This window comes from Cyphomyrmex costatus, unplaced genomic scaffold (genome assembly GCF_001594065.2).
Source record: "Cyphomyrmex costatus isolate MS0001 unplaced genomic scaffold, Ccosl1.0 scaffold302, whole genome shotgun sequence".
Classification (NCBI taxonomy): Eukaryota; Metazoa; Arthropoda; class Insecta; order Hymenoptera; family Formicidae; genus Cyphomyrmex; species Cyphomyrmex costatus.
Window position 1 is genome coordinate 1,992,277 of NW_017277148.1, and position 23,212 is coordinate 2,015,488.

At 31.7% G+C, this 23,212-nt stretch overlaps 1 protein-coding gene across 1 annotated transcript in view; it reads left to right on the forward strand.

The window, feature by feature from the left end:
• LOC108775609 (cuticle collagen 7-like) overlaps positions 1-11,164 on the forward strand; it is a 29,654-nt gene extending 18,490 nt beyond the window's left edge. The window contains exons 2-3 of the mRNA XM_018542026.1: positions 9,397-9,582; positions 10,934-11,164. Coding sequence (XP_018397528.1) covers positions 9,397-9,582; positions 10,934-11,164 — 417 coding nt within the window. The remainder of the gene's footprint in view (positions 1-9,396; positions 9,583-10,933) is intronic.
• Positions 11,165-23,212: the final 12,048 nt, after the last annotated feature.

Genomic DNA, 23,212 nt, shown 5'->3' on the forward strand with positions numbered 1-23,212 from the left:
AATAAATTAATTAATATTAATAGTTAATAAATTAAAATAAAATTCTAAAATTATAGGATTATATACTTCTATTTTTAATTAATTAACTCTTATTTTATTTGTACATTCATTATTTCTATACTTATATTTGCCATTCTTCTTCTTTATGTAAACTTTTCTTTAAATAAAATAATAAAAATTTGTAAAACTGCAAGTAAAATCTTGTAAATTCTCTCACAGATTATATATATCGTTAAAGTAAATCGTTTTTATAAAGCAAAAAGTATAATATAACCCCGACAATATTATACCGTTTTCGATACAACAATGAAATCCCTCGTATGTGTTCTCTCGAAATATTTTGAGCAGATTTCTGTACCTTTTTAAAACATTTTAAGAATATAACGTGAGATAATACGTGGTATCGTTAAAAGGATCAATGCTCGCGGCTTGGTCACGAATTCTCAATGCTCGTAGAGATCCTCGATCGATCTTTCAAGGCAGCGGAGAATCTCTGGTTGATCTCGCTTAACCACAAAGGGGTCGATGCATGGGCGCGCGCAAAATTTTTTTTCGCGCAATGATGTTGCAAATATTTTCTTCAAGATGTTGATACGGAATAATTATAATTATTCAAATGATTTTGAATATTCTTGTTCCTCTAAATAAAGAAAATATTGTTTTGCATGCACAGTGCCTGTATTTGATGTCATATGTTTAAATTCTTATTATTTATTAAAAATTTTCAGAACTTGTATTTTATTTAATAAAAAAAAAGATTGTAATTAACTTCTATCACAGTTTATATTTCATATAGCCCTAATGATTACAGATTCCTCTGTTTCTTTTTTTACGAAGTAAATATAAATTACATTAGTTCTTTTATTACATATTGAAATAAGTTTTTTAATCTGATTTTATTGTGCGCGCTCACAATCATTTTCGGCATCACGCCTTTCTGCTAGCGTTCTGTACCTTTTTATATTTATTTTAAGTTTCGTTCTCGATACTCTGATATCTATACACACGATTCTCGTGATTGTCTAACGGGCCCTCGATTAAATCCCTCATTGTAGGCGCCCATGCGTTCACATACGGCGACACGTGGATCCTTTATGGGGGTCAATACTTACACTGGCCGTACTGACACTTCGGCGAATGAGACGCATGATTACGGTCATAAGCTGATCTAAGCCCGTATGTCCTCTGGGAAGATCTGACGGTGAAGCGAGGAAATCTAATACAGAAATAATCATTCAAGATGATATCCTTGGTGGAATATTCAGATCTTATCCGTGTCATACTACACTTGAACAGCGCAAAATGTTCCCAAATATATTAAAAATAAATTCTGTAACTTTGCAAAACGATGTTAATTTTAAAAAAATTAAAAAATGAATTATAACAATGAATAACAGGTAATATTTAATATTTTAATATTTCAACTTCATTTAATATTTTCACTTATACACCTTGTACGTTTCGATTCTTGTTTTGAGTCATCTTCAGCAACAATTTCATATAAGAATGTCAAGAGAAATTACACCTGAAATATCCATAGAAATTATTCCAATCATAACGACCGCAACAATTATGAGGTAAGCCACATATTCAGTTTAGTTAGTTAGCTATATAGTGGTGATGAAAACTCAAGCTCAACAATTCCTGCGTTTTAACAATAATCAGCAATTGACTCATATTACCTGTTATTAATTGTTATAATTCACTTTTTAATTTATTATAACTTAATGAGTCGATTTTTTCAAACTTAATAGTTTTGTGATAGTTTATAATTTTTTTATTTACTATAATCAATATTTGTCTAAGTATCTCATTTCAATTGAATAATTTGATTGAAGAGTGAATTGTTCTTTCAAAATCCCTTCCTGATAAGATATCGAGTTTAGACTCGTAAAGAATTAATAATTGTCCTCGATCACAAGATGTTAATGTACTGTTTACTTTTGCTTGCTTTTTGCGATGTCATCTTTTTATTTAGACCTCTTCCTTTGTATTTCTATTTTCTCTCGGATTAGGTTTTAATTAACCCTAGACTTTTCTTTATTGAACTTTTTGATTTCTTTATAAATCACAAACATGTTAGAAGTCTTTATTTATATAATTATGTTTATGTCATTTTTCATCCATCATTTCGTTCTCCGCTTTCTTATTTTCCGACTTCTTCTCTTTCTATGCTCGTTTCATTTTGAGCACGAGAAATGTAAAAAAAGTGCAACTAAAAGTAACACGAAGACCTAATAACTCTCCGGTTCGCGAATTGATTTTCAAGCGGCGCCGTCTCAAGTCCTTAAATATTTCTGCGCGCGACAGCCTTTACTCGAAGCGACGATCCGAGACACGTTGAGAGAGAACGAAAGGAGGACCTGGGCCAAAAAGGCGGCAGAGATCGATGAGAGGAGAAAAAAATGTACTGGACCGAAGAAGATAGAGAGTAAGATGAGAAAGAGAAAGAACGAGACGAATGAGAAAAAGGAGCAGTTCGAAACGGTGAGAAAGACGTCGCGACGTGCGTATCTTTTTACGAACGGTGACGTTATCCGGCCAAACCAGAGGACGCTTGAGATTACTGCACGTTATGCAGATTTCGAGGGAACATTGCCCTTCTGCCTTTCGCGCAGGATCCTGCCTCACCGATCCTTACGCCTTGAACTGTCAAGTCTGAAGAAAAGATCGTTCGCTTGCTCGTTCGATACAATCGGTAGGACGACATTTATTAATGACATTTTTGACATTTATTATTAACAAGGCAAGTAAAACCTCGTAGATTCCTTGCACCAGAAATCGTTTGAAATATAATATAAATAAATTTATATATTATTAGTTTAATCATTTATCTTTAGAAATGTCGATAGAGTCAAATTAAAAAAAATTTGAGAGATTACGAAACCGATATACTTTGATGTTTAATCTCTCGATTTATCAATTTAAATCTTTTGCTTTATCATATGACGTATTGTAGATTTCAATTTATAATGTTATAAAGCGAGAGATTTATTGTATTTATTCGTATAAATGACATTCTGCAAATATGAAAATTCGTTTAGTAACATGGAAAAATCGAGCAAATAATGTATAGTATAATATAATACAATCGATAGAGCGACATTTATTAATACATTTTTTGCGTATATTACAAAGTCGAGAGCAAAAGTTCGTTGATTTCCTCGCATTAAAAATCATTTGATACATAATACTGCATACATTTATATTATCAATTTAACAAAAAAAATTTTAATGGTGTGATTGAAAAATATACTTTAATTTTCAATATCTTGATTAATTTACATCTTTCGCCTGTTTTATCGTACGATAAAAATTATAAACTCTGATTTATAGTAATATTATATTATAAAATAGGAAATTAATATTATTTATTTACATAATAGACATCTCTTATTCTGCAAACGCACATACACATTCGTTTAATAGGATAAAAAAGTCGAGTGAGTAACGTAATACAAAATGAAAATTTAGAGTTTTTTTCTCGCGGTTCCAGTTCAATTTAAATCTCGTATCTTCCGCAAAAATCTAAATGACAATTTAAAATAAGTCCATTGAAAACTCTGCGAGAAAGCATATTGAATATTCGATCATTATTTTGCATACGATTAATGCAATACAAACTCGGCGAGAAAGTTTGGCGTTGTCGATATCACGAAGATATCGCGGCCGCGCCACCAAATGAACCGGTCGAACCGAGCCGGGGCGAGACACAGACGAGTTGCTCAAAGCGACCAGATGCGATGGCTATATCGATTCGTCCCACCGAAGTATTACGCGGTTAAATGCGACCGTAATTTAATGTCAGAGTCCGTTGCGCCACGGATACGCCATACTTTATTTTGTTTTAATTATATCGATCCTCATGCTTATCTTATGAGTACAAGTCGAAGGACCTTACATACACGACAGTCTGACTCGTATAATAAATTTGTCACGTCTGGTGATAAAAATTTGCTTTCTTAAAATAATTATTTAATGATCAATCATGATTCGCCTTAATTTCCAATTGCTAACTTATATATTTATAGTTTTGCAATTTTTGCTGGATATTAATTATTATAGCGCGCAAGATATAAAAAGTATTAAGATTGAGACGAGCGCAAACTGTGTATTCTAAATTTATTTTATTTTATTTGTTTATTATATTATTACCTTTTTTTATTGATATCTTTAATATTAAATTGATAACAAAGTATGTATCATTGATTATACTACTACAAATGATTTTATTCATCAAAAAATGTTATTTTTTATACCATTTATTTTCTCTGCATCTCCCTTCTTTCTCTCTCTCTCTCTCTCTCTCTCTCTCTATACCATATATATATATCTCTATCTATCTATCTATGTATCTATCTCTCTATCTCACTATCTTTCTTGTCCTGTTCGAATACACCTGTTGATTCCCTGCTGAACTCAAACCGATTAGCGAACAGGCCATTTTGCGGCGAAGTTAAGGTTCGAAGCGTGTGCATTATCGTTATCGTGGCGCTACGTACAATTGCGAGGGCGTTGCGTTGGCGATCCACAACTAATCAAGAATGGCATCGGGACGCACGTACTGGGTAGTCCTGAATAAATGGCTTTATCGTCGCAAGTACTTCCTGGTCGCGACATGCCGTAAGAATTTACCTGTATCGACAGTCTAGTTTTAGAAAGTTTACAATTAAAAATAATTCATTTTAATATACAATATATGTATAAATATTATATATATACATATATATAAATTTTTACATATTATTTTTTAATATATATACACACACACGTGCATAAACATATATCAGATACTGCAGTGAAATATATATTTTTAGAATAACGTTTATATTATTATTATCTGCTGTATATTTATGAATATATGTACATTTGTTTATAGAGAAAAACGGCTAAGAATCTTACAAAGAGAAACTACTTCTTCATTCCCAGAATATAATTTTCGTCGAACGCGAAGATACTTGAACGTCAAGCGAGACGTTTTACACGGGTGTGAGATTAAACTTCGATGTAATAGGAGAGCGTATATCGTAATGGTGTAAATTTGGAATCGGGGTTCACGAACCTCTAGGCAAGCCTAAATATTTGGAATCGTCGACTCGCGTAAACGTCCGCTGTTCGACGAAAACGGCTAGCGCGGCCGCACTTAACTCTTTTGAGCACGTGTATGTCAAACCAAGAGGAGAGGCAGAAGGAGAGGCTCCGCGTGTACTTACACTTTATGTACTTATACTCGCCGCATCTTTAACATGGCAATTATGCCAGGCGGTTTCCTTAAACGAAACCATGTGCCATATGGTTTCGTACTTCTCTGCGGAAGTGCGTATATACCTAATTTTAAACAAGATTATACACCAAACGCCCTAAATTTTACACTGATTTATTGACGCTGAGTTGATTACATGAATGTGATAATGTGACATAATAGTCCTAAATAGTACGACAAATTTCAAAAGCGTGTTCTTCCGCAATAATAGATAATTTTCTCGAAAGAGAGAAAAGAAACTCCGATATAAGGGTTCTATTTTTCTGATAAAGAAGAATATATATCAAAGAAAACCTTGACCACTCTGACACTAACCTAATCTACGAGTTGACATTAATCTGTGACCTAACATAAATGTTACCCCACACGACCTCTATTCTACTATGTTCTACTGTCTGAGTTAAATCATCTTCAATTTTCATAAACAATTTCTTTTCTAAACAGAAACGAATTCTAAATCCTAAAATTGTAATCTTCTGTATGGTTCTAATTAAAAGTAAATTATGAAATAAAACAGGTGTTAACATTGTCAACTTTATTTTTAAAAATATAAGTGAATTTACATCATGGTATTAAATCAATATCCATATTTCTTAAAAAGATCGTGTTACACAGTCTTTTTATATTTTTCTTGAAAAATGAATCAATTTTCCTTTCAAAGCAGTCATGCATTGAGATAACAATTAGTTCTCACATCAGTTACGTCGCGTATAAGAGATAGTGTTCAACCATTCAGGTACATGTGCGAAACGCTTGAATGAGATGCATACCATCTATTCCGCAAAATCAGGACATTCTCGTGAGAGACGTCTGCCTTCTCGGCAGAGTCGACTGTATCGCGACGCACAAACGAGACATAATTCCCGACGGATCGCCCTCTTGCGCGCGTAATCGCGGAATTATGTCACGGCGTAGCTGCAAGATTCCTCCTCGGCGGGACTGGTGCTGATTACGTCATGTCGTCGATGCGTGGAAACAGGGAGAGTGCTGCCTACGTTACATATTTGGTAGGATATCGTTACGCACCGAGGTCGAATGCATAAGATGTATCTCGCGAGACATCGTAATTGTGACAGATGTTGGCAAAATCCCAAAGTAAAAAGATGAGACACGTTATAGTGAGTTTTCGCATGTCCACAAATTGTTAAGATTCAGATGAACTTTGTATGCTAAACGCTATTTTATATGTTAATGTATTTTTTCTGTACTATTTCTGTTGAATGTATTATTTTGTTGAATAAGAAATGCTCTTTTGTAACGATGAAAAAAAGAAGGAAAAAGAAGGAGAAGAAGGCACACGGAATCAACTTGTTTGCGTTCGTCGAGATTGCCAGGAGGAATCATGTTAAACCATCGCACGCATTTAAGTTAATTGCACGAATTACGCTGACGGGGCGATATTGATATTACAGGATAATACTTGCACGTGGATAGCTTTGCCAAGTAGCAACGCGAATTTAGACATGTTTGACTTCTTCGTACGCCATTTCTTAAGAATAATTTATCTTTTAAAACTTGCAAAAATTTAATTATTGTTGCTGCATTACATTATGATAAATTAGAACTTTTATTTAACTCGTGTACAGTTCGAGCGGTTACTTGAAAAAAAGTAAACATGTTTAACACTTTATCAAAATGCTAAAAAAAAAATACTGTTTTAATGTAAAACTATTAGGAATTATTTTTAAACTATATTTTTAAATAATTGCGTAATTGAATGAAAAGTAAAATAATGACATATTATTTTATTGTTGAAATACTTTTAAAAGTGTTATATCAAAATAAAGATATTTTTTACCTCAGACAAATAAGCAGATTTTGCAGATTACAGCGCGAAAGTACATAATCAAAAATGTAAATGTTACATTGACCTACTTCCCCCAATCTGCTTTATATTAAATTTAGCGGAATGAGTTTAATAAACGTATACTTTCTCCACTTTATGGAAACTTTTAGTCAACGATGGAGAAGAAATTACTTTCATCGTTTATATTCTTGTGCAATTATATTCTTGTACAATTACATTCCCAGATCTACTCTTTTAAGATATTTAACTAGAATGACATCGTCCTTCGCAGTAGCGTAATAGTGACATTGAGATTATACAGCAACGATTATATCATTGTATAAGTAAATAGCCTTGAGATACGACAAAACTTTTAAGCTTAAAAAGTCTCTCTTATATTTGTCACTTTGCAGCATTTTTATCATTATATGAATTTCTTCAATAGATGAAAATTATATATCATAAATAATGAAACTTTTAATGAAAACCATAAGATTTAGAATTCAGAGAATTTTCGTTTTACTTTTGAAATTTTTTATATCTCTGTTATACGTTTATTTTTAAGTTATTTCCAATTTAAAGAAAACAGTTTTTAAACGATTCTAGCCTATGTTCTTCAATTGCTTTTTACTCCTCAAACACCGTAATCCTCGAGTCTTATAAAAAATATACTCGCTGCTTCTGCTGTGCACATCATATTTTGAGACAAACTATAAAGCGTCACTATAAGCTGCGGAACTAAAATGAGGCATGTGCAGCAAGATAAGCAAGAAAATGGGCAAGAGAAAAGAATAACGAGGAATGATGCCCGGATGGCGTTCCTTGAGAGCCTGCTCGGTCCTGGAGTGCGTCGTTGACACAAGCAGAACTTTCATCTACAAGGCAAATGTGTGGAAGCACGATTCCGTTTTCGTTCTCTTCCACGTTATTCAAATAGAGCGCGGCCTTCGTGATGCATTGGCGTAGTCGTGTGGAATTATATATACTTATGCTATTAATTAGTTAATTCGTTAACTTATACTGTCGGACAATTTTATTAATATGTGTAGCGTTTTCTTGCATCAAAAATTGCATAATTAAAAAAATCAAGTTTCTTAGAAAAGAGAAAAAACTGATTTTTAGCGTAGAAGAAATGATTAACTTATCAAATATCAGTAAAAAAACGAAAATATTCTAAAAATATTCTTAATATTCTTAAAAATGTCGTTTTTGTTTTATATAATTCTAAAAAAAAATATTCTTTTTAAGATATGATGATTTTGATGATTTTTATAAAGTTAAGTTAGTTTACTTTTGATAATTGATAAGATATTTATTTAACTTATTCATGATAATATACATTAAATTTTTTAATTACTTTGCTCGAATATCCATGCATCAAACAATTTTTCTAATGAAAAATAATATGAGCATTATACATATAACTAATGAGATAAAATTATTTTATATATGATCCATTAAATTACAATACATGAACATTTCTCTATCAAACAATTATTCATTTTATCAAAAAATAACTTTTTCTAATAAACAAATTAATCAGCTGTATATATAATATTTTCAAAATTGTATTATTGTTTAAGAGCGAGATTATTTTATTAAACCAAGCATTATAGCTTTACAAAATTTAAGATTTAAAAGGAAAATTTATTAATTTCAAGAAAAGGTAATAAAAATCACAAAATATTAAAATTAAATTATGATATTTATGTTTATATTGAAAACAAATAAGAAAATTGTGAGAGTATAATGTCCTTAATATCACATTATTTTAAATCTCAGTTTATGGTCAATTTCGCTTACAGGCTTACGCCACTGGTCGCAATCAATGTGTTCTTCCTCTGTGCTCTTCTCTATCCTCGATTTGGATTTTTTAACGATATAACAAAACCGTTTTTAATCAATTTTTATCGCTGTCCTCATAACAAGATCCGTCCTATTTTCAGACATTTTATTTTCTAGATAAATTTAATTTATCATGTTACGTAATGCACGTTTTCTGTGCGTAGAATGTACATATTTCCCAATTATCATCAACGTTTGGTATTAATAAAGTGGTGTTCCCGAGCTTGAAATTAGAGATGTTAAACTTCGTTTTACAGGAGCTTTCTTCTAAGAGTTTCCTATTTTTCGACTGTTATGCGTTTTCAGAACAAATAAAATTTTATAATCCTGCTTAGGTTTGATCACGGTTGGCTTACGAGTTAAGCCGCTTATCGATGAAATCCAGTGGCGTTTAAGTCGGCTTAAGACCTCATCGAAATCGATCCCGACAAAAGAGACAGTCTACGTATCGAACTCTTTACCGAAAGTCCCCCTAATAGATGATGTTTACAATGTGTTACAGATCTGCAGAGACTCGTACAAATGCAATTGTAAGGGAATAAAAGGGCAACCAGGATTTCCTGGGATACCTGGACCTCAAGGAACGGAAGGACTTCCAGGTGATATCGGACCCGACGGACCTCCCGGACCCAAAGGCGAAAAAGGAGCAGCAGGAGAATATGGAGCCACCGGAGAAAAGGGCTACCGAGTAAGTATTTATTTAATTTTATTATTAACCCTTCATTACTTGCGTGGAATGTGTTGTGTCCAGGAAACTCCAATTTTATAAATTTGATTAATTTATGAATGCTATTCATACATATTACAACTTATATATAATATATATATTGACTATGTGCAAAATAAAAAAAAGGATTCTAATTTACGATATGGAACTTGAAACTATTTGCTGAAAATGTTGACATAAAACTTTCATTTCCTATTTCTATATCAGAAGATTTAAGTAAACCGTTACGTACAACTTTTTCTAAAAATCGACTCGTTTTTTCGAGAGAGTTTGTGATTTACTGTAATTGATATTTTTTAAAACTTTTAAAAATTTGGTATTTGTCAAATGAGATATTTATTAATTTTGATTAAGAGACGTTTTTGACACAATGCGAATTTAATATATACATAAAACTTCTGCAACAATGCTTGATTATTAATTATTTTACAAAAATTACATTTCTTATACTTTTAATGCAATAATTATACGTATATATTTTGCATATATCCATATGAAATTGCCAGTTAAACCAATTGCAATGGTAATTTCTTTATAAGTGAGTATTTTACGTTTTAATGAAAATTTGCTACATGACCCATATTTGTTAGCATACGCAATAACCATTACTAACAGTTTTAACAAAATGATATTTATAATAATTTTAACAATTTATTATATATATGATATTAAGCACAACGATAAAAAATATAACATTATTGTAAGTCGTTTAAAAATCCAAATTTTTCATTTGTCAAGTAAGAAAGTATTCGCTTCGATTTTCTTAATCGGAATGAGTAGGTCACAAAGTTATGCATTGCACAAAGGCATATTAACGAGAGAAGTAGCGCTAAATTAAGCTTAAAATAAATTCATCGTTAATACTATTTGAATTTGTGTTTGTTTTTAAAATTATCTTATTTTATTTAAAATATTTTATTTAAATTATTGCTAAATAAAAATATTTGTGGTGATGATAAAATTTCCTTTACACAAAGGCGTCTTACTGCGTGACTCTGGGAATGAGTTACATGATTACTCCACTCTATTATTCAAAAATCACAAATGCTAAATAATGACTTAAATTCGTGGACCGGAACGGTAATACCAAACATTTCCGAAACTACGTGTGCGACCATTTAGAGAAATAGAAAAAGAAGCATCTCTCCATAATTGGATCGTCTTAAGCGGAAGGGTTGGAAAAAAGAAACGCATGATGAGAACGGCAGACGTATATTCATCGCATTCTCGATTCTCCATTCAAACGCGATTGTCCGTCGCGCTACATATGCTCCGAACGGGACAGAAAATAAGAGAAAAAAAAAAACGACAGAAAAAGAACGAGAAGGAGGAAAGAAACGCCGTGGCGTCACCGACCAGAAACAGAACTCTTCCAAATGCGGAGGAAGAGGGAAGATCGCAAACACGAGAGAGGAATTACGAGCGGACGAACACCCACGATGCCGCCTGCACTACCAAGGTGCTGTTACACAAAGCTTGCGAATCCGTTGTTTCGCAGTTTGTCAATCAGCATCGATGCGCGACACCGTGCAATATGATATGACACGAGATGAGTTCTGCTACTTTGAAACGACACGCAAAATCGCCGGCGATTATGATCTCCTAAATTCGAATTACACGCTGCATTTCTAAATTATTTTGATCTTGCACAGAAATTCCTCACTTAATTAATCCCCATTTAATCGTAATTTGTTATAAAGTTATAAAATAAATTTAGTTGATCGCGTAAATTTTCAATAGAATTTTAAAATAGTATCTACGTAACTCTTACAAGTAATGTAGAACTAAATTTTAAGTTTAATTAAAACTTTTAATTAACATTAAATTAGATATTTAATTCAGAATTCTAGATTCTGCTTTAAAATCAATTGAAAATTCTGAAAATATATTTGTTTTATATTCAGTATTCTATATAGCAATTCTGTGAAAAAAAAAAGCGATGATTGTAAAAAAAAACAAATGGACAATACCAACTTTGTGAATTAAGAAATTGCAGAAATTTGTGTATTTAGAATTATAAAATTAAATCACACAACGCACAACCGTATTACAATATTATCACGTCGTTACACAGGATGTAGAACAATTTAGTATCGCAATTACCGAAATGTCACGAATAAATAAAACGTTACGGCTACGCGTGATATGATAAAAGTGTTGGTGCACGTACAAACGTGGTCGACACATCTCGTGCTTATTAATTGTGCAAATTATTCATTCGCGTGCAGACTGCGAAATAGGACGGTGTCAATCTTCGTAACTGAAACTTTAAATTAAATGCTTTACATGATGATTATAATTTGACATCTTACACGTGCACACGTATTTCTTATAATTACTTATATATTCAATTAGCTTTATTGATTCAAATTACTGATAAATATACAAGATATTCCAGAAGTAAATAAATTGTTTAAAGAAGATATATTTGATTTGACCAATATAAAGTAGAATTTTTTTTAAATAATATTATGTAATATTAAAAATTTTATTTGAGATACTATATATGTATATATATACATATATATGTAGTGCATTATTTTATTACTGAATTATTATTCGATATAAGGTATATTTTGCTTTTATAATTGTAAAGCAGTTTATCTTTTTCTTTTACTTATCGTTTTCATTTTCGATAAAGATTCGTTCTCCACAGTTTCAAAGTTTAACCAAGAAAAATGTCTTCACAAAGAAACGTTAACATTAAACTTTCCAATGATTTATTTCCTATCATGGACGTGCGTTTCGTAATCATCTAACTGGAATTGACGAAGAAATTTCAAGAAAAATAACGTCAATAATCGGAAGAGGCTTGTCACGTCTTTTTGGTACGTCGCGAACAATCCACTTTCAGAAAACTTTCGATCGGCGCAGACAGGAAGTGCCACCTCCGTCGTAAATCCAAATTATGCAAGAATGAAAATTCTGGTTATTACTACGGACCGATGTGTTACCACGTGTGCCACAATTCGCCAATTACAACCGGTGCACTACGTGTCGCACATTCTCAATTAGCGGCGTGCATCACTTGCTAATTGTATTACATCGATCGTTCCACCGTGGTATGTGTCAATAATGTCTCGCATCTTTGCTAAAGCCTGTAATTGTGATCTTCATAAAAGTTACGAAAATCTGAATTAAATCTGAATAATATAAGTTTTTGCTCCACAAGGAAATTTTAATTTAAAGATCACTTCTACATAGGAAAAGACTCGAAAAGTTAGAAAATAAACTGCTTACTTGTACTTGAATAGAAAGAAGCGCGAGAGATTGTATGCTTTATATTTTTTATACACTTTTTTTTATACAATTAATGGGATTACAAGTATAGGAAAAATGTAAAGAGGGCAATGTCAGAGTTCGATATCTTGAACTCAAAGCAATATGAAGATACAATTCATAAAATACAAATAAGCGAGTAAAGCCATGTTAGGTCAAATTCAGTTTTGCTGCACGTTAAATTATATATCTTTGTGTAAATCTTAATTTCCAATTCACGCAAAATATTATTGAACATCAAAACTTGTTTTGACCAAATATAGCTTTCTTCTGCTGAACATTTTTCGGTCGATTTTTTACTCTTATACTTATATATCTATAATTTATAAAATTTCTTTTATTCAAAAAAATATTTCTTTTACTTGAAGAGACAGTTTTTATTTAAACTGCATTTTATAAATCACTGACTTATTTTTTCACTTGTGTGTCGAAGTTTCGAATTCGATAAACAGATAAAAATCGATGGATCGCAGAAACATTGAGAATCAGGTCGTCGAGAAGAGACAAGTCTGCAGAAAGGAAGAGAGAGCGAGCTTATCGCCTTGCAATGCGAAGAGGCCATTTAAAAGGCGCGAAGCATGACGAATTACACATTCTGTCGCCGTAATGAACGGCCGTCGATTTGGGAACGCGTTTACTCCTTCATCATCACCATTTTCTTCTTTTTCTTCTTCCTCTTCCTACCACGGCAAGTCTTCTCTGCTGCTTCCTCGTTACTCCTTTTTTCGCGCCTCGACATGTATAATATGTACGCGCGGATTACATCAGGCGTGTCTCTCGCTTCTGGAAGGTGAAATGACGTCACGGTCTTTTCTGGCTGGCCAAAGAGAAGAGATACAACCGCATGTACCGGTACAATCTCTCATACTTACTGGCGAGCGGCGAGCTGCTCGTACCGATCACCACTGTCGACTTGATTTACGAGGTTCTCGCGAATTTCTGTTTAAATAAGAAATAAAAAAAAAAGAACGCATTGCTTCTCCTTTCTCTCCTTTTTCTCGGTATTTTCGGATTTATCGGACTTCCTGAGATTTTTAATGCCCTCGCCTATATTGGGATCTACTTCTCGTCTTTAAGCCACTTTGTCGTAAGACGAGGACATTGATGGACTCGGGGATTAGAAGGGATTCCCCGTAGGTTTAAGGAGATTGCAGTTTGAGATCGTACGTGCGATCGGGGAATTTCAGTAGAGAGTTTCCCCGAGACGAGCCCAAGTGGCGATTGTATCTTATTCCAAACTCTCTCGACGAGAGAAAGTCCTCAGGAAGATAAAATTATATTATAACAAATATTATAAAAGACGAGACGAGGGTGAAATATGTATTAGAATGCCTTTTATAAACTTACAAATATCTCAAAGAGATACCAGTCTCTTTTCTTAGCAAAATTATGTCTTTATATTTACTTACGTAAAAATCAGATTTAAATATTTTCTATTAATAAACAATTTAAGATTAATAAAACAAAGTAAAAATTTTATTGTAACATAAATATTGTAAAATAAAATTTCAATTTTCGTTTTCCACATTACTTACATTTCACAAATTCTTTGCATTACACCAACATTTGCCTCCACCCCCAAAAAAACTTTTTATTTTTAAAAAATTAGATCTATTTTTAGTATTCTAAATAAAAATTTAAATAATTTTAAATATAAGTTGCTATTTTCTCTTGTGTTCTTTTGAAGTTAAACTTGACATAATATTTATAATGCTTGGAGTAGAGTAAAATGGTTTGTCATCTTCATTGATGTTATGTAATTGAACGACACATTCTGAAACACGCGTTAAACGCATTTTAACGTAACTTTATTTCATTCTCGAGAAAACCACTAATTTAGAGTATAACGTGTATTTCTTATTGGTCAGTTTACATAGTCAGCCTGAAATGAACAGACGCGAACTGACGTCATGATCCCTTTCAGAAGAAGTAAATAATTGAAGAAACACATCGAACGAAGTTTTTTTTAAATCCAGTCTTTTCTCGGTTTGGCAACTCTCCATTAGCTCCATCATTTTACAGTTAGAATTTCTGAATTATAATTACAACGTATTCTCAAAATTTACTTAATTTTATAATAAATTCTATTAGATGAATTTTCGTATACTTTATTTAATTGTCGTAAACATCTTGTTGCTTTATTAACAAACTTGACAACTTTTGGATTAAACAATTTACTCAAAAGAAGTACTTTAAAATTCTAATTCTTTGCACCTACCATGCAATTTTTAAAATATATCAGGTATATATTTTCTATAAAAAAATTATTTATTGGAATTAAAAATTTATATTTTCTATATAAAAATCAGTATTATATGCATGTGAAAAAATTCAATAAGATCAATATTTATATTTAACAATACAATTTTTATAATTTCAATTTTGTTATTTTAATATAATTATGTTTTAAAAATATATCTACTTTTATTGAAATAATTTGAATCTTATAGATTACGCCGCCAAACTTTTTGTATTTCATTTTTAAATAGAGAAAAATCTATAAATTTTTTTATTTTATTTATAAAAAAATTTAAAAAATTATTTATTTAAAAAAATTTATTTATTAAAAAATACGTGTAATACGTGTATCCTAGGCTTTGTCTGTTTTATCCGTTATTTAGACTCAATTGGCTAGCATGAATTCAAAGCATACGTATCGTCGTGCAAATTTAACCAGGCGATCGAAATTTACGATGGGGATCGGTTCCCTCGCCGATGGCATATACGGTGTCACTCGTAAAACGACGACCGAACTGACGTCATGGTCCTTTCTGGCCGGCCAAGGGAGATGGCTCGGCTCCCCCGAGCGCTGTACACGCGCACGTTGCAGACCTCGCTCTCGAAATTACCGCAGGAGTAGTGGGAATGGCACAATTCTGCCGCTTCGGGTTAACGATTCGGCCCGGCGGCTTCCAGACGTGGGCGTTAATGATAAATTGCTGGCATCTCTCGCGCGTTTCTCGCTGCTTTGGCATTGATCCCTATCTACGTAACGATTACCTAGATATTACGTATTACGTGCATACCCACGTGCGAGCAGCGCGGTTGATCGAGCCCCGTCTCTCCGTCATCGTCTCGTTGTCCAGGATTGACACAAATTGACGCACTGAAGACGCGGGCTTCCATCGCGGTCAGCATCCGACTGCTTTAAGCCGAGGTGGATTTAACTAATCTTTCATCGACGGAAGGTCTCTTCTTCTCGGGAAAAACGGTACATCGCGGCGTGATCGATTACACGTTTTCAATACTTGCATTCGCCAAATGTTACCTTCCTTTTGACATTTTTGTTAAATACTGAGATGAGAGAATTGTTGTAGATTATATCTGAAACCTTTATTTCTTTCTCTTGTTAATAAAATTGAAAAGTTTCAAAATACCGCAGTTCCTCCACTTTAAGATACAATCTGTATTATTTTAGACAAATGTAAACACAAGTTAAGAAATTATTTTAGTAAATAATTTTAGTTTAATATTTAAAAAAATTTATTTTTATTAAGTTAAAAGCGACCAGGCTTTATATAATTAAAAAAATTAAAATATAGAAAGAATAATAACGAAATAATTATTTCAGTAACGATTATGTTCTTTAAGATACGGTCTACAGTTTTATTGCTTTGTTTAAATGGACTGTATTTTAGATTCTTTTATCCCATATTGTATAAAATCGATCGGAAGAGAGAAGCGTGTGTGTAAACCCTAAGGGTTCGTTTTTCTCGTCCGAGAAAATTAAAGAGGACATTGATCCTCCATTGTGGAGGTTGAGTGGATAAATTATTAAAACACACCGCCAGAAAGCACCAATGATTGCGTGACCGGACTCTATCAAGCGAGCCCCGCGAGCTTTTAGAGCGGCAATTTTAGAGCGCACGCGTCACACTTTCATTTTCACATTCTCACTAGCGTCTAAAATCGTCCCCGAGAAATTCACTGCTCCCGAAAGCCCGTTAAAACAAGCGATGCGGCACCGTTCTAATTAAAACGAAGGGAGATGATAGGGATGAGAGAGGGTGGGGGAGAAGCGAGGGGCACGAGGGTGCCCGGGATAGATGAAAGAGCAAAGAAAATTTTAACGGGGCGGCGAGGGGAGGAGGTCAGAGGCCGACCATACGCCCACACGATGAAAAAGAAGCTGCGAACGCGAGAGTCGGACATTGCTTGGCGCGTGTGGCCCCCGTTTTGTTTTGCCACGTCCAGAAAAGTAGGGTATCTAAGCGCCGATAAAGAAATCTCCGCCTCGACGCCGGCGGTCTCCGTACCGTGCCAGTGTGGACCCGTGTTCTTCTTCTCGGTACCGAAGCTACCGTAAACTGATGCCACCGTCCCTTGACACCACGTCGGAGATGGCTGTAACAATTTACCGGCGAGAAACTCGATTCAGCACCTCGTAGAAAATACACGACGGCACATCCCGAGCTTACCTACATACTAAAACTGTATTACGGTCGATTTTTCCTGAAAATTTTATTGCAGCGAGTAACGTAATGAATATCTACTTTACGTATTTTTACACTGGTAATTTTTTATACAGATATTACACATTTACACGTTTTACACGGAATATACGTAACAATGGTTTTTTTTCTCATGCATTTGCAATACAACTCTTTGAAAAAAAATATCGATAAAAATAAAAATTTGCTCGTATTACGCAAAGCAAACTATATAAATAATTCGGTCAACGATCGAGCAAATAAAAAAATACACAGAACGTAAAAATTATTTTAAATCAATACATTTATCAAATAAATATATTGATTACATATAAACATTTCGCCACGCGACCGCAGGTCCTTCTCTACAGCAAGTATTTAAAAAAATATAATATAATCTATAAATAAAGTCGCAAAGTTTATCTATCAAAAACATGACTATGAACATAATTTAAGTCAACGGTAATAAAAAATCAATATTCTTAAAGATTTTGTTTTATGATCGGAAGATAATGATACAAATTATGATGATTTTACATACAGATTTAGATTTGAATATAAGTGTTGAATCCCTGCTTCAAAAATATAAGAAACCATTATTATCTATTTTTTTCTATCCGTTAGTCATCGAATATTCGTGTTAAGCAATGTCAAATAATCCCAAATCAGTAATATAAAATTTTTTTATTTTTAAAAAATTGATTATATTAAATACATAGGACTCAACACAAGAAAATCTTTATAGACAATTAATATAGAGAGATTCAGAATTTTTTAAAAATATATTTGCTGAAGAAAAATCTGTAGTCGCGAAATCTAAAATATTTTTTTTTAGATATTTAATAAATTCATTTAAAATACCTTTTTCATTTTATATTTTTTTATTTGCTCGAACGTTGACCGAATTATTTGTCGATAAAAAGTTTTTTCCAATTTACACTATCTTAAAAGAAAGGTTCTTCTTAAAGTGTAAAGTAGCTTGAAATTAAGTATAGCATAAAGTATTCAAGATATTTAAATATTAAGCTTTTATATCCCTATACGAAGCGTTCATTATCGTAATCAATGTACGTCCAAAAGAAGTGCTTTTCATGCAAACTTCACGAAAAATATTCTTTAATTATAATAATTTTCCGTTAATAAGGTTTAAAAAATTAATGGTGTATATCCCAAAGAATTCTTTAAAATTGCAATATTTTCTTATTTTACTTAAAATTGTATAAGATTTACATTGAAACCAACTTGTGAAACATTAGCAATTATTTTTTATAAAGTATATGTATCACTTATTTATTATAACAAAGACATAATAAAATTGTTATTTCTTAATTGCTTGCAAAAATAAGCAAAACTAAAGAAAAGGAAAGAAAACATATTTCAAAAATATGTACTTTTATTCCTCTGCAAACCGTTATTATCAAAATATTAAAATACAAAATTTTAGAATAATTTAAAACATTTAAACTTTTTCTGAAAAATTTTATTTTTTTATTTGTGTCATCGTGTTGTAGCAAACAATGTGTAGTTTTAGCAAGTGAAATTTTATATTTCAATGCTCAATAGAAATATTTATATTTACATTCAGATTTTAAAAGCGAAACTATCCTTTAACAATCTTGAAAGATGTATTATCGATAATCAACATCTGTTTTTTCCATTTTCGAGAACATTATGAATTTGTCGCCGGTGTAATTTGCACACTGATAAGGGACACCGTGCACCGATAATGACTGCAAAACAGATACACGCCTTGTAGTCCTACGCGTTGGTTGCTACTCTTTGATATCGCAAAATGCGGGGGTGAAACGCATTTCCGGTCTGCCATCGAGCGAGCATTGGACTATATTACCATCATACGTCTCGCGAAATTATTTCCGCATAAAATTGAGGACGTGCAAAATTAATTGACAGACATCGTAATTTTTGCGAAATTATTTATTGAATAAATCTTGTTTCCATTAGAATTATTAACATTTCTTATAGTGTTTTAATATTGTATCAATTCTTCGGTGCGTTAAGGTATGGAAAATCGGCCTTCTTTTTCTAGTGTTTTTTTTATTATTATACTTTTATTATTAAAGATATATATGTATATATATAAAACACATATTTATATATAGTATAAATATATATATATATGTATATATATTTATATTTGGTATGTTCTTTGATGTCTAGGGTTTTGACAGAAAATAATTGTTTTTTAAATATGTTTATTTTTATGAAAGTTATAAACAATCGAATTAATTAGATATGCCAAGTATATTATTCCTATAACAACAAAGAGTAAATATACATTTATATATTAACATATATAATTACTTATAATATATTAGAGTTATAATATTAAATGGAATATCGATATGAAAACTAAATACTTTTCTTACAATTAGACAAATTTTAAATTGAGGTTAACTAATTTCTAGAACACCTTACATAGAAGGAAATCATTCACATCCAACTATCTCGAAATCTTTCTTCACATTGAAGTTTCTAGTTCATTGTCCAAATAAATTGTCGTAATTAATCCTCCAAGAGATCCTTTCCAATTAAAATGAAACAAAAAATCGTATATTTTACATATTTTTAATAAGTAAAAATGATACACAGCAGCTGTCTCCCTACTTCTTCGTGACAGGCTCTAAGTTAATCTTCGTGACCTACTTCTCGGAACTTTCGCGTTCGTTAAAAAATCAGGTCCCTCTGACGAAACTGTCAGAGATCAAGCGAGACAAAAGCTGGAAGTTGAGAACTAGTAAAGGGAGGATGGGGAGGCATCACGCGCACTGATAACGCACTTCCCATTGACAAATCGCACTGTGAACCCAGCTCACTCCTAAAACCGGATGTCCGTATGATCTCATATTCAGATATATATCACCCCCCCCCCTCTCTCTCTTTCTCTCTCTCTCTCTCTCTCTCTCTCTCTCTGCTTATATATTCCTCCTCAAAATTTCTGCAATATATTCTAGCCGTGCAACGTCTCCTGTGACGTCATATCCACATTCCTTCATCTCCTCCTAGTCTTCTTTTGAATCCAGCTTTACATCATTGATGTTCAACAGTTTCGATTACTTTTTAAGTTCCACAATAATTTAATCCCCAATTTACCCAAACTAATTTAATCCAAAAAAAATTTAATTCAAAAAATCGTCTTTATAAAATATATAAGTTATGAACTTTAATACATATAATAAAATGTTGTTGATAAAATAAAATTATTTTTAATACAACTAAATGACCTAAATCCAACTATTATTAATAATTTATATAATATTAAATATTTATAACTTATTTCATAAATTATATTAAAAACATTTAAAAATTATATAATTAATAAAATATATCTTTAATCATTATTAATAAAATATATCTCCCTCAATTAAAAATTTTTTTTCTCTCTCTCTCTGTCTCTCTCTCTCTCCTTCCACTTTGTAATTTCTACTATATTAAAATTGTGTTATCTAATTTTATACAATCGAGCTTATTTTATATAAAATATAACATATCTACCACAAACAAAATTGCACTCAAGCTGTGCTTCTAAAATCTTGATTACGTTGGCATGGATGACAGCCCGTGTCATCTCGTGAAAATATGTGACAACTTCTTCTTTCCCAAAGAGAAAGAGAAAAAGATAATATTGGCAACATACATCCACTGCATCCCATTTATAGATACAATGTCTGATTCGACTGTGTCACAGCGGGTTTCCCCTTTCATTCACACCAGCAACTACCCAATCAATACCAGCCTTTAAAAGGCATCCCATGTCAATTTTGTGGGCATGTCCATAAATGGCATCTCTCGTCCACCGCCATGAAAAATCCTTGTCGCACAGCGCCGTGATATTGACTTATGAATATATTATAATATTAACAATGGATTTTTATGAAGTTTCACTGAACATTAGATTTTCTTCATGCACGTCCAATCTTTTATTTGAGCTAATATACTGAAAAAAAGATTGACTGAATATGGCATAGCGCATTTTTAATTGGTTGTAACAGCCAATTTTTTGGCTGCGTTAACCTATCGAAATCCTATATTGACGTTGCGGATAAACTAACGCAACACAACCAATTAAAAATGCTATGCCATATTTTACCATCTAATTTACTACAACAGTTAATTTTTTTTCAATGTAGTATATTACATAATCTGTAGCTCATTTTACTTTTACAAAACAAAATTTTATTTTTATAACGAGAGAGAACGTTCTCATGGCCATGGGGTAAACAAATTTTATTATTATATTGCCATGTTAAATTACCGGATATTTTTTATGACGTATAAAGCATTATTATAATGTAGCTTTTTATATATTGTACAACTTTTTAATTGCTAATCGTCGGTTGCTGTTATAACGTTTGTAATCAGTCACGTTTCTTACATCTTACGCAAGAGGTCAACTGATAACGACACCCGAACATAAGTTACGCGTATAATACGCATTTATGCGTAGACATTCATGTATGATAAGCTCATTGGCGTCTGACCAGAGAAAAAGCGTTTCATACTGCGTTGTAGCTATATTTTAATTCATTTATAACTTTATTTGTCCGTGTAATACAATGATCTTAATTTTACGGTCAAGTAGAACGCATTCTATGTATGTATATTTATTTATTTAATTTTTTAGATAATTAATAGTACATTTTTTAGTAATTAATCGTGTGTTAATCCTCCTGTAATATGAAATTTCCACCCTTCTTCAATTTTCCACTGATAACCTAAATCTTCGAACTTCAAATATTTATGTTGTTCTGGATTATATAACAATTTTTTGCATAATGAAAGCTTTAACAACAAGTTTTTACTATTATAAAAACTGGATTGTGTTTTATTTATATTTTTGCAGATTTAAATTTATATTTACCAGATTCAAACAATAAAAAATCAACTGCACGTTTAAAGTTTAGATTAAAACGCAAATTCAACTATTCTTTAATTTTTTTAAAAATTCTAACAATTAAATTTTACAATTTCTAAGACATTTAATATATTTACGGTTAAACTTTATTGTAATGTTATATTCTTATGAATGTAATTTACAAATTTATGCTCTTTTACATGTATATATATATATAATTTCACAATGCTTACTAATAATATTGTCTCTAATTATAATAAATGTCTTATTTTGTTGATGGTTAAATTGGATAACTGATACGCACACGCTTAATAGTGATAAGCAATGTCGCCCCACGATAAGCTTCTAAAAAGCAAAACAGAGAAGGATGTCGACAAAGCTTCTAAGAAATGACAAGAAAATTATGTCATTAAAATGTAATGTAGATTAAATTGCAACGCATGATCGCAAATTTTTATTTAAAACTCTAATTTTTATTTAAATGTCTAAATATTGTTTGTAAACTATCATGCATTAAAGCTACTGCGCATATTCTTTTATAATTATCAAAAGCTATCACAGTAATAAAAAATAAAGTTCTTATTTTCTACAAATTGATTCTTTCTCTTCCATTTTCAATTACTTTTAATGAGAAAAATTTAATTTCTGATAATTGTTATCGTATTACATCTTGTATAATAAAAGCAATAATATATTTTATAGTTACGCATTAAAAAATATAAAATTTTATTTTATTAATCATTTTTTGTTAGTTTTATTTTAACGGTTGTATATATACGAAAAAAATTGTTAGACGTTAAAATTTTATCAATTCTTTTCGATTTCACATAAAACACCTAGTTTTTTTAAGTGTACTTTTTTTGACGAGCTTTCTTCTTGCGGATTCTCATCAAAAGTATCGGACATTTGTGATGAATACAACAGCACCTTTGTGAAAGGAACTTCGCGTAAATTCTTAAACTCACTCTGAACGAATACAATAAACATGTTAAAACTCAAGGGAACAAGT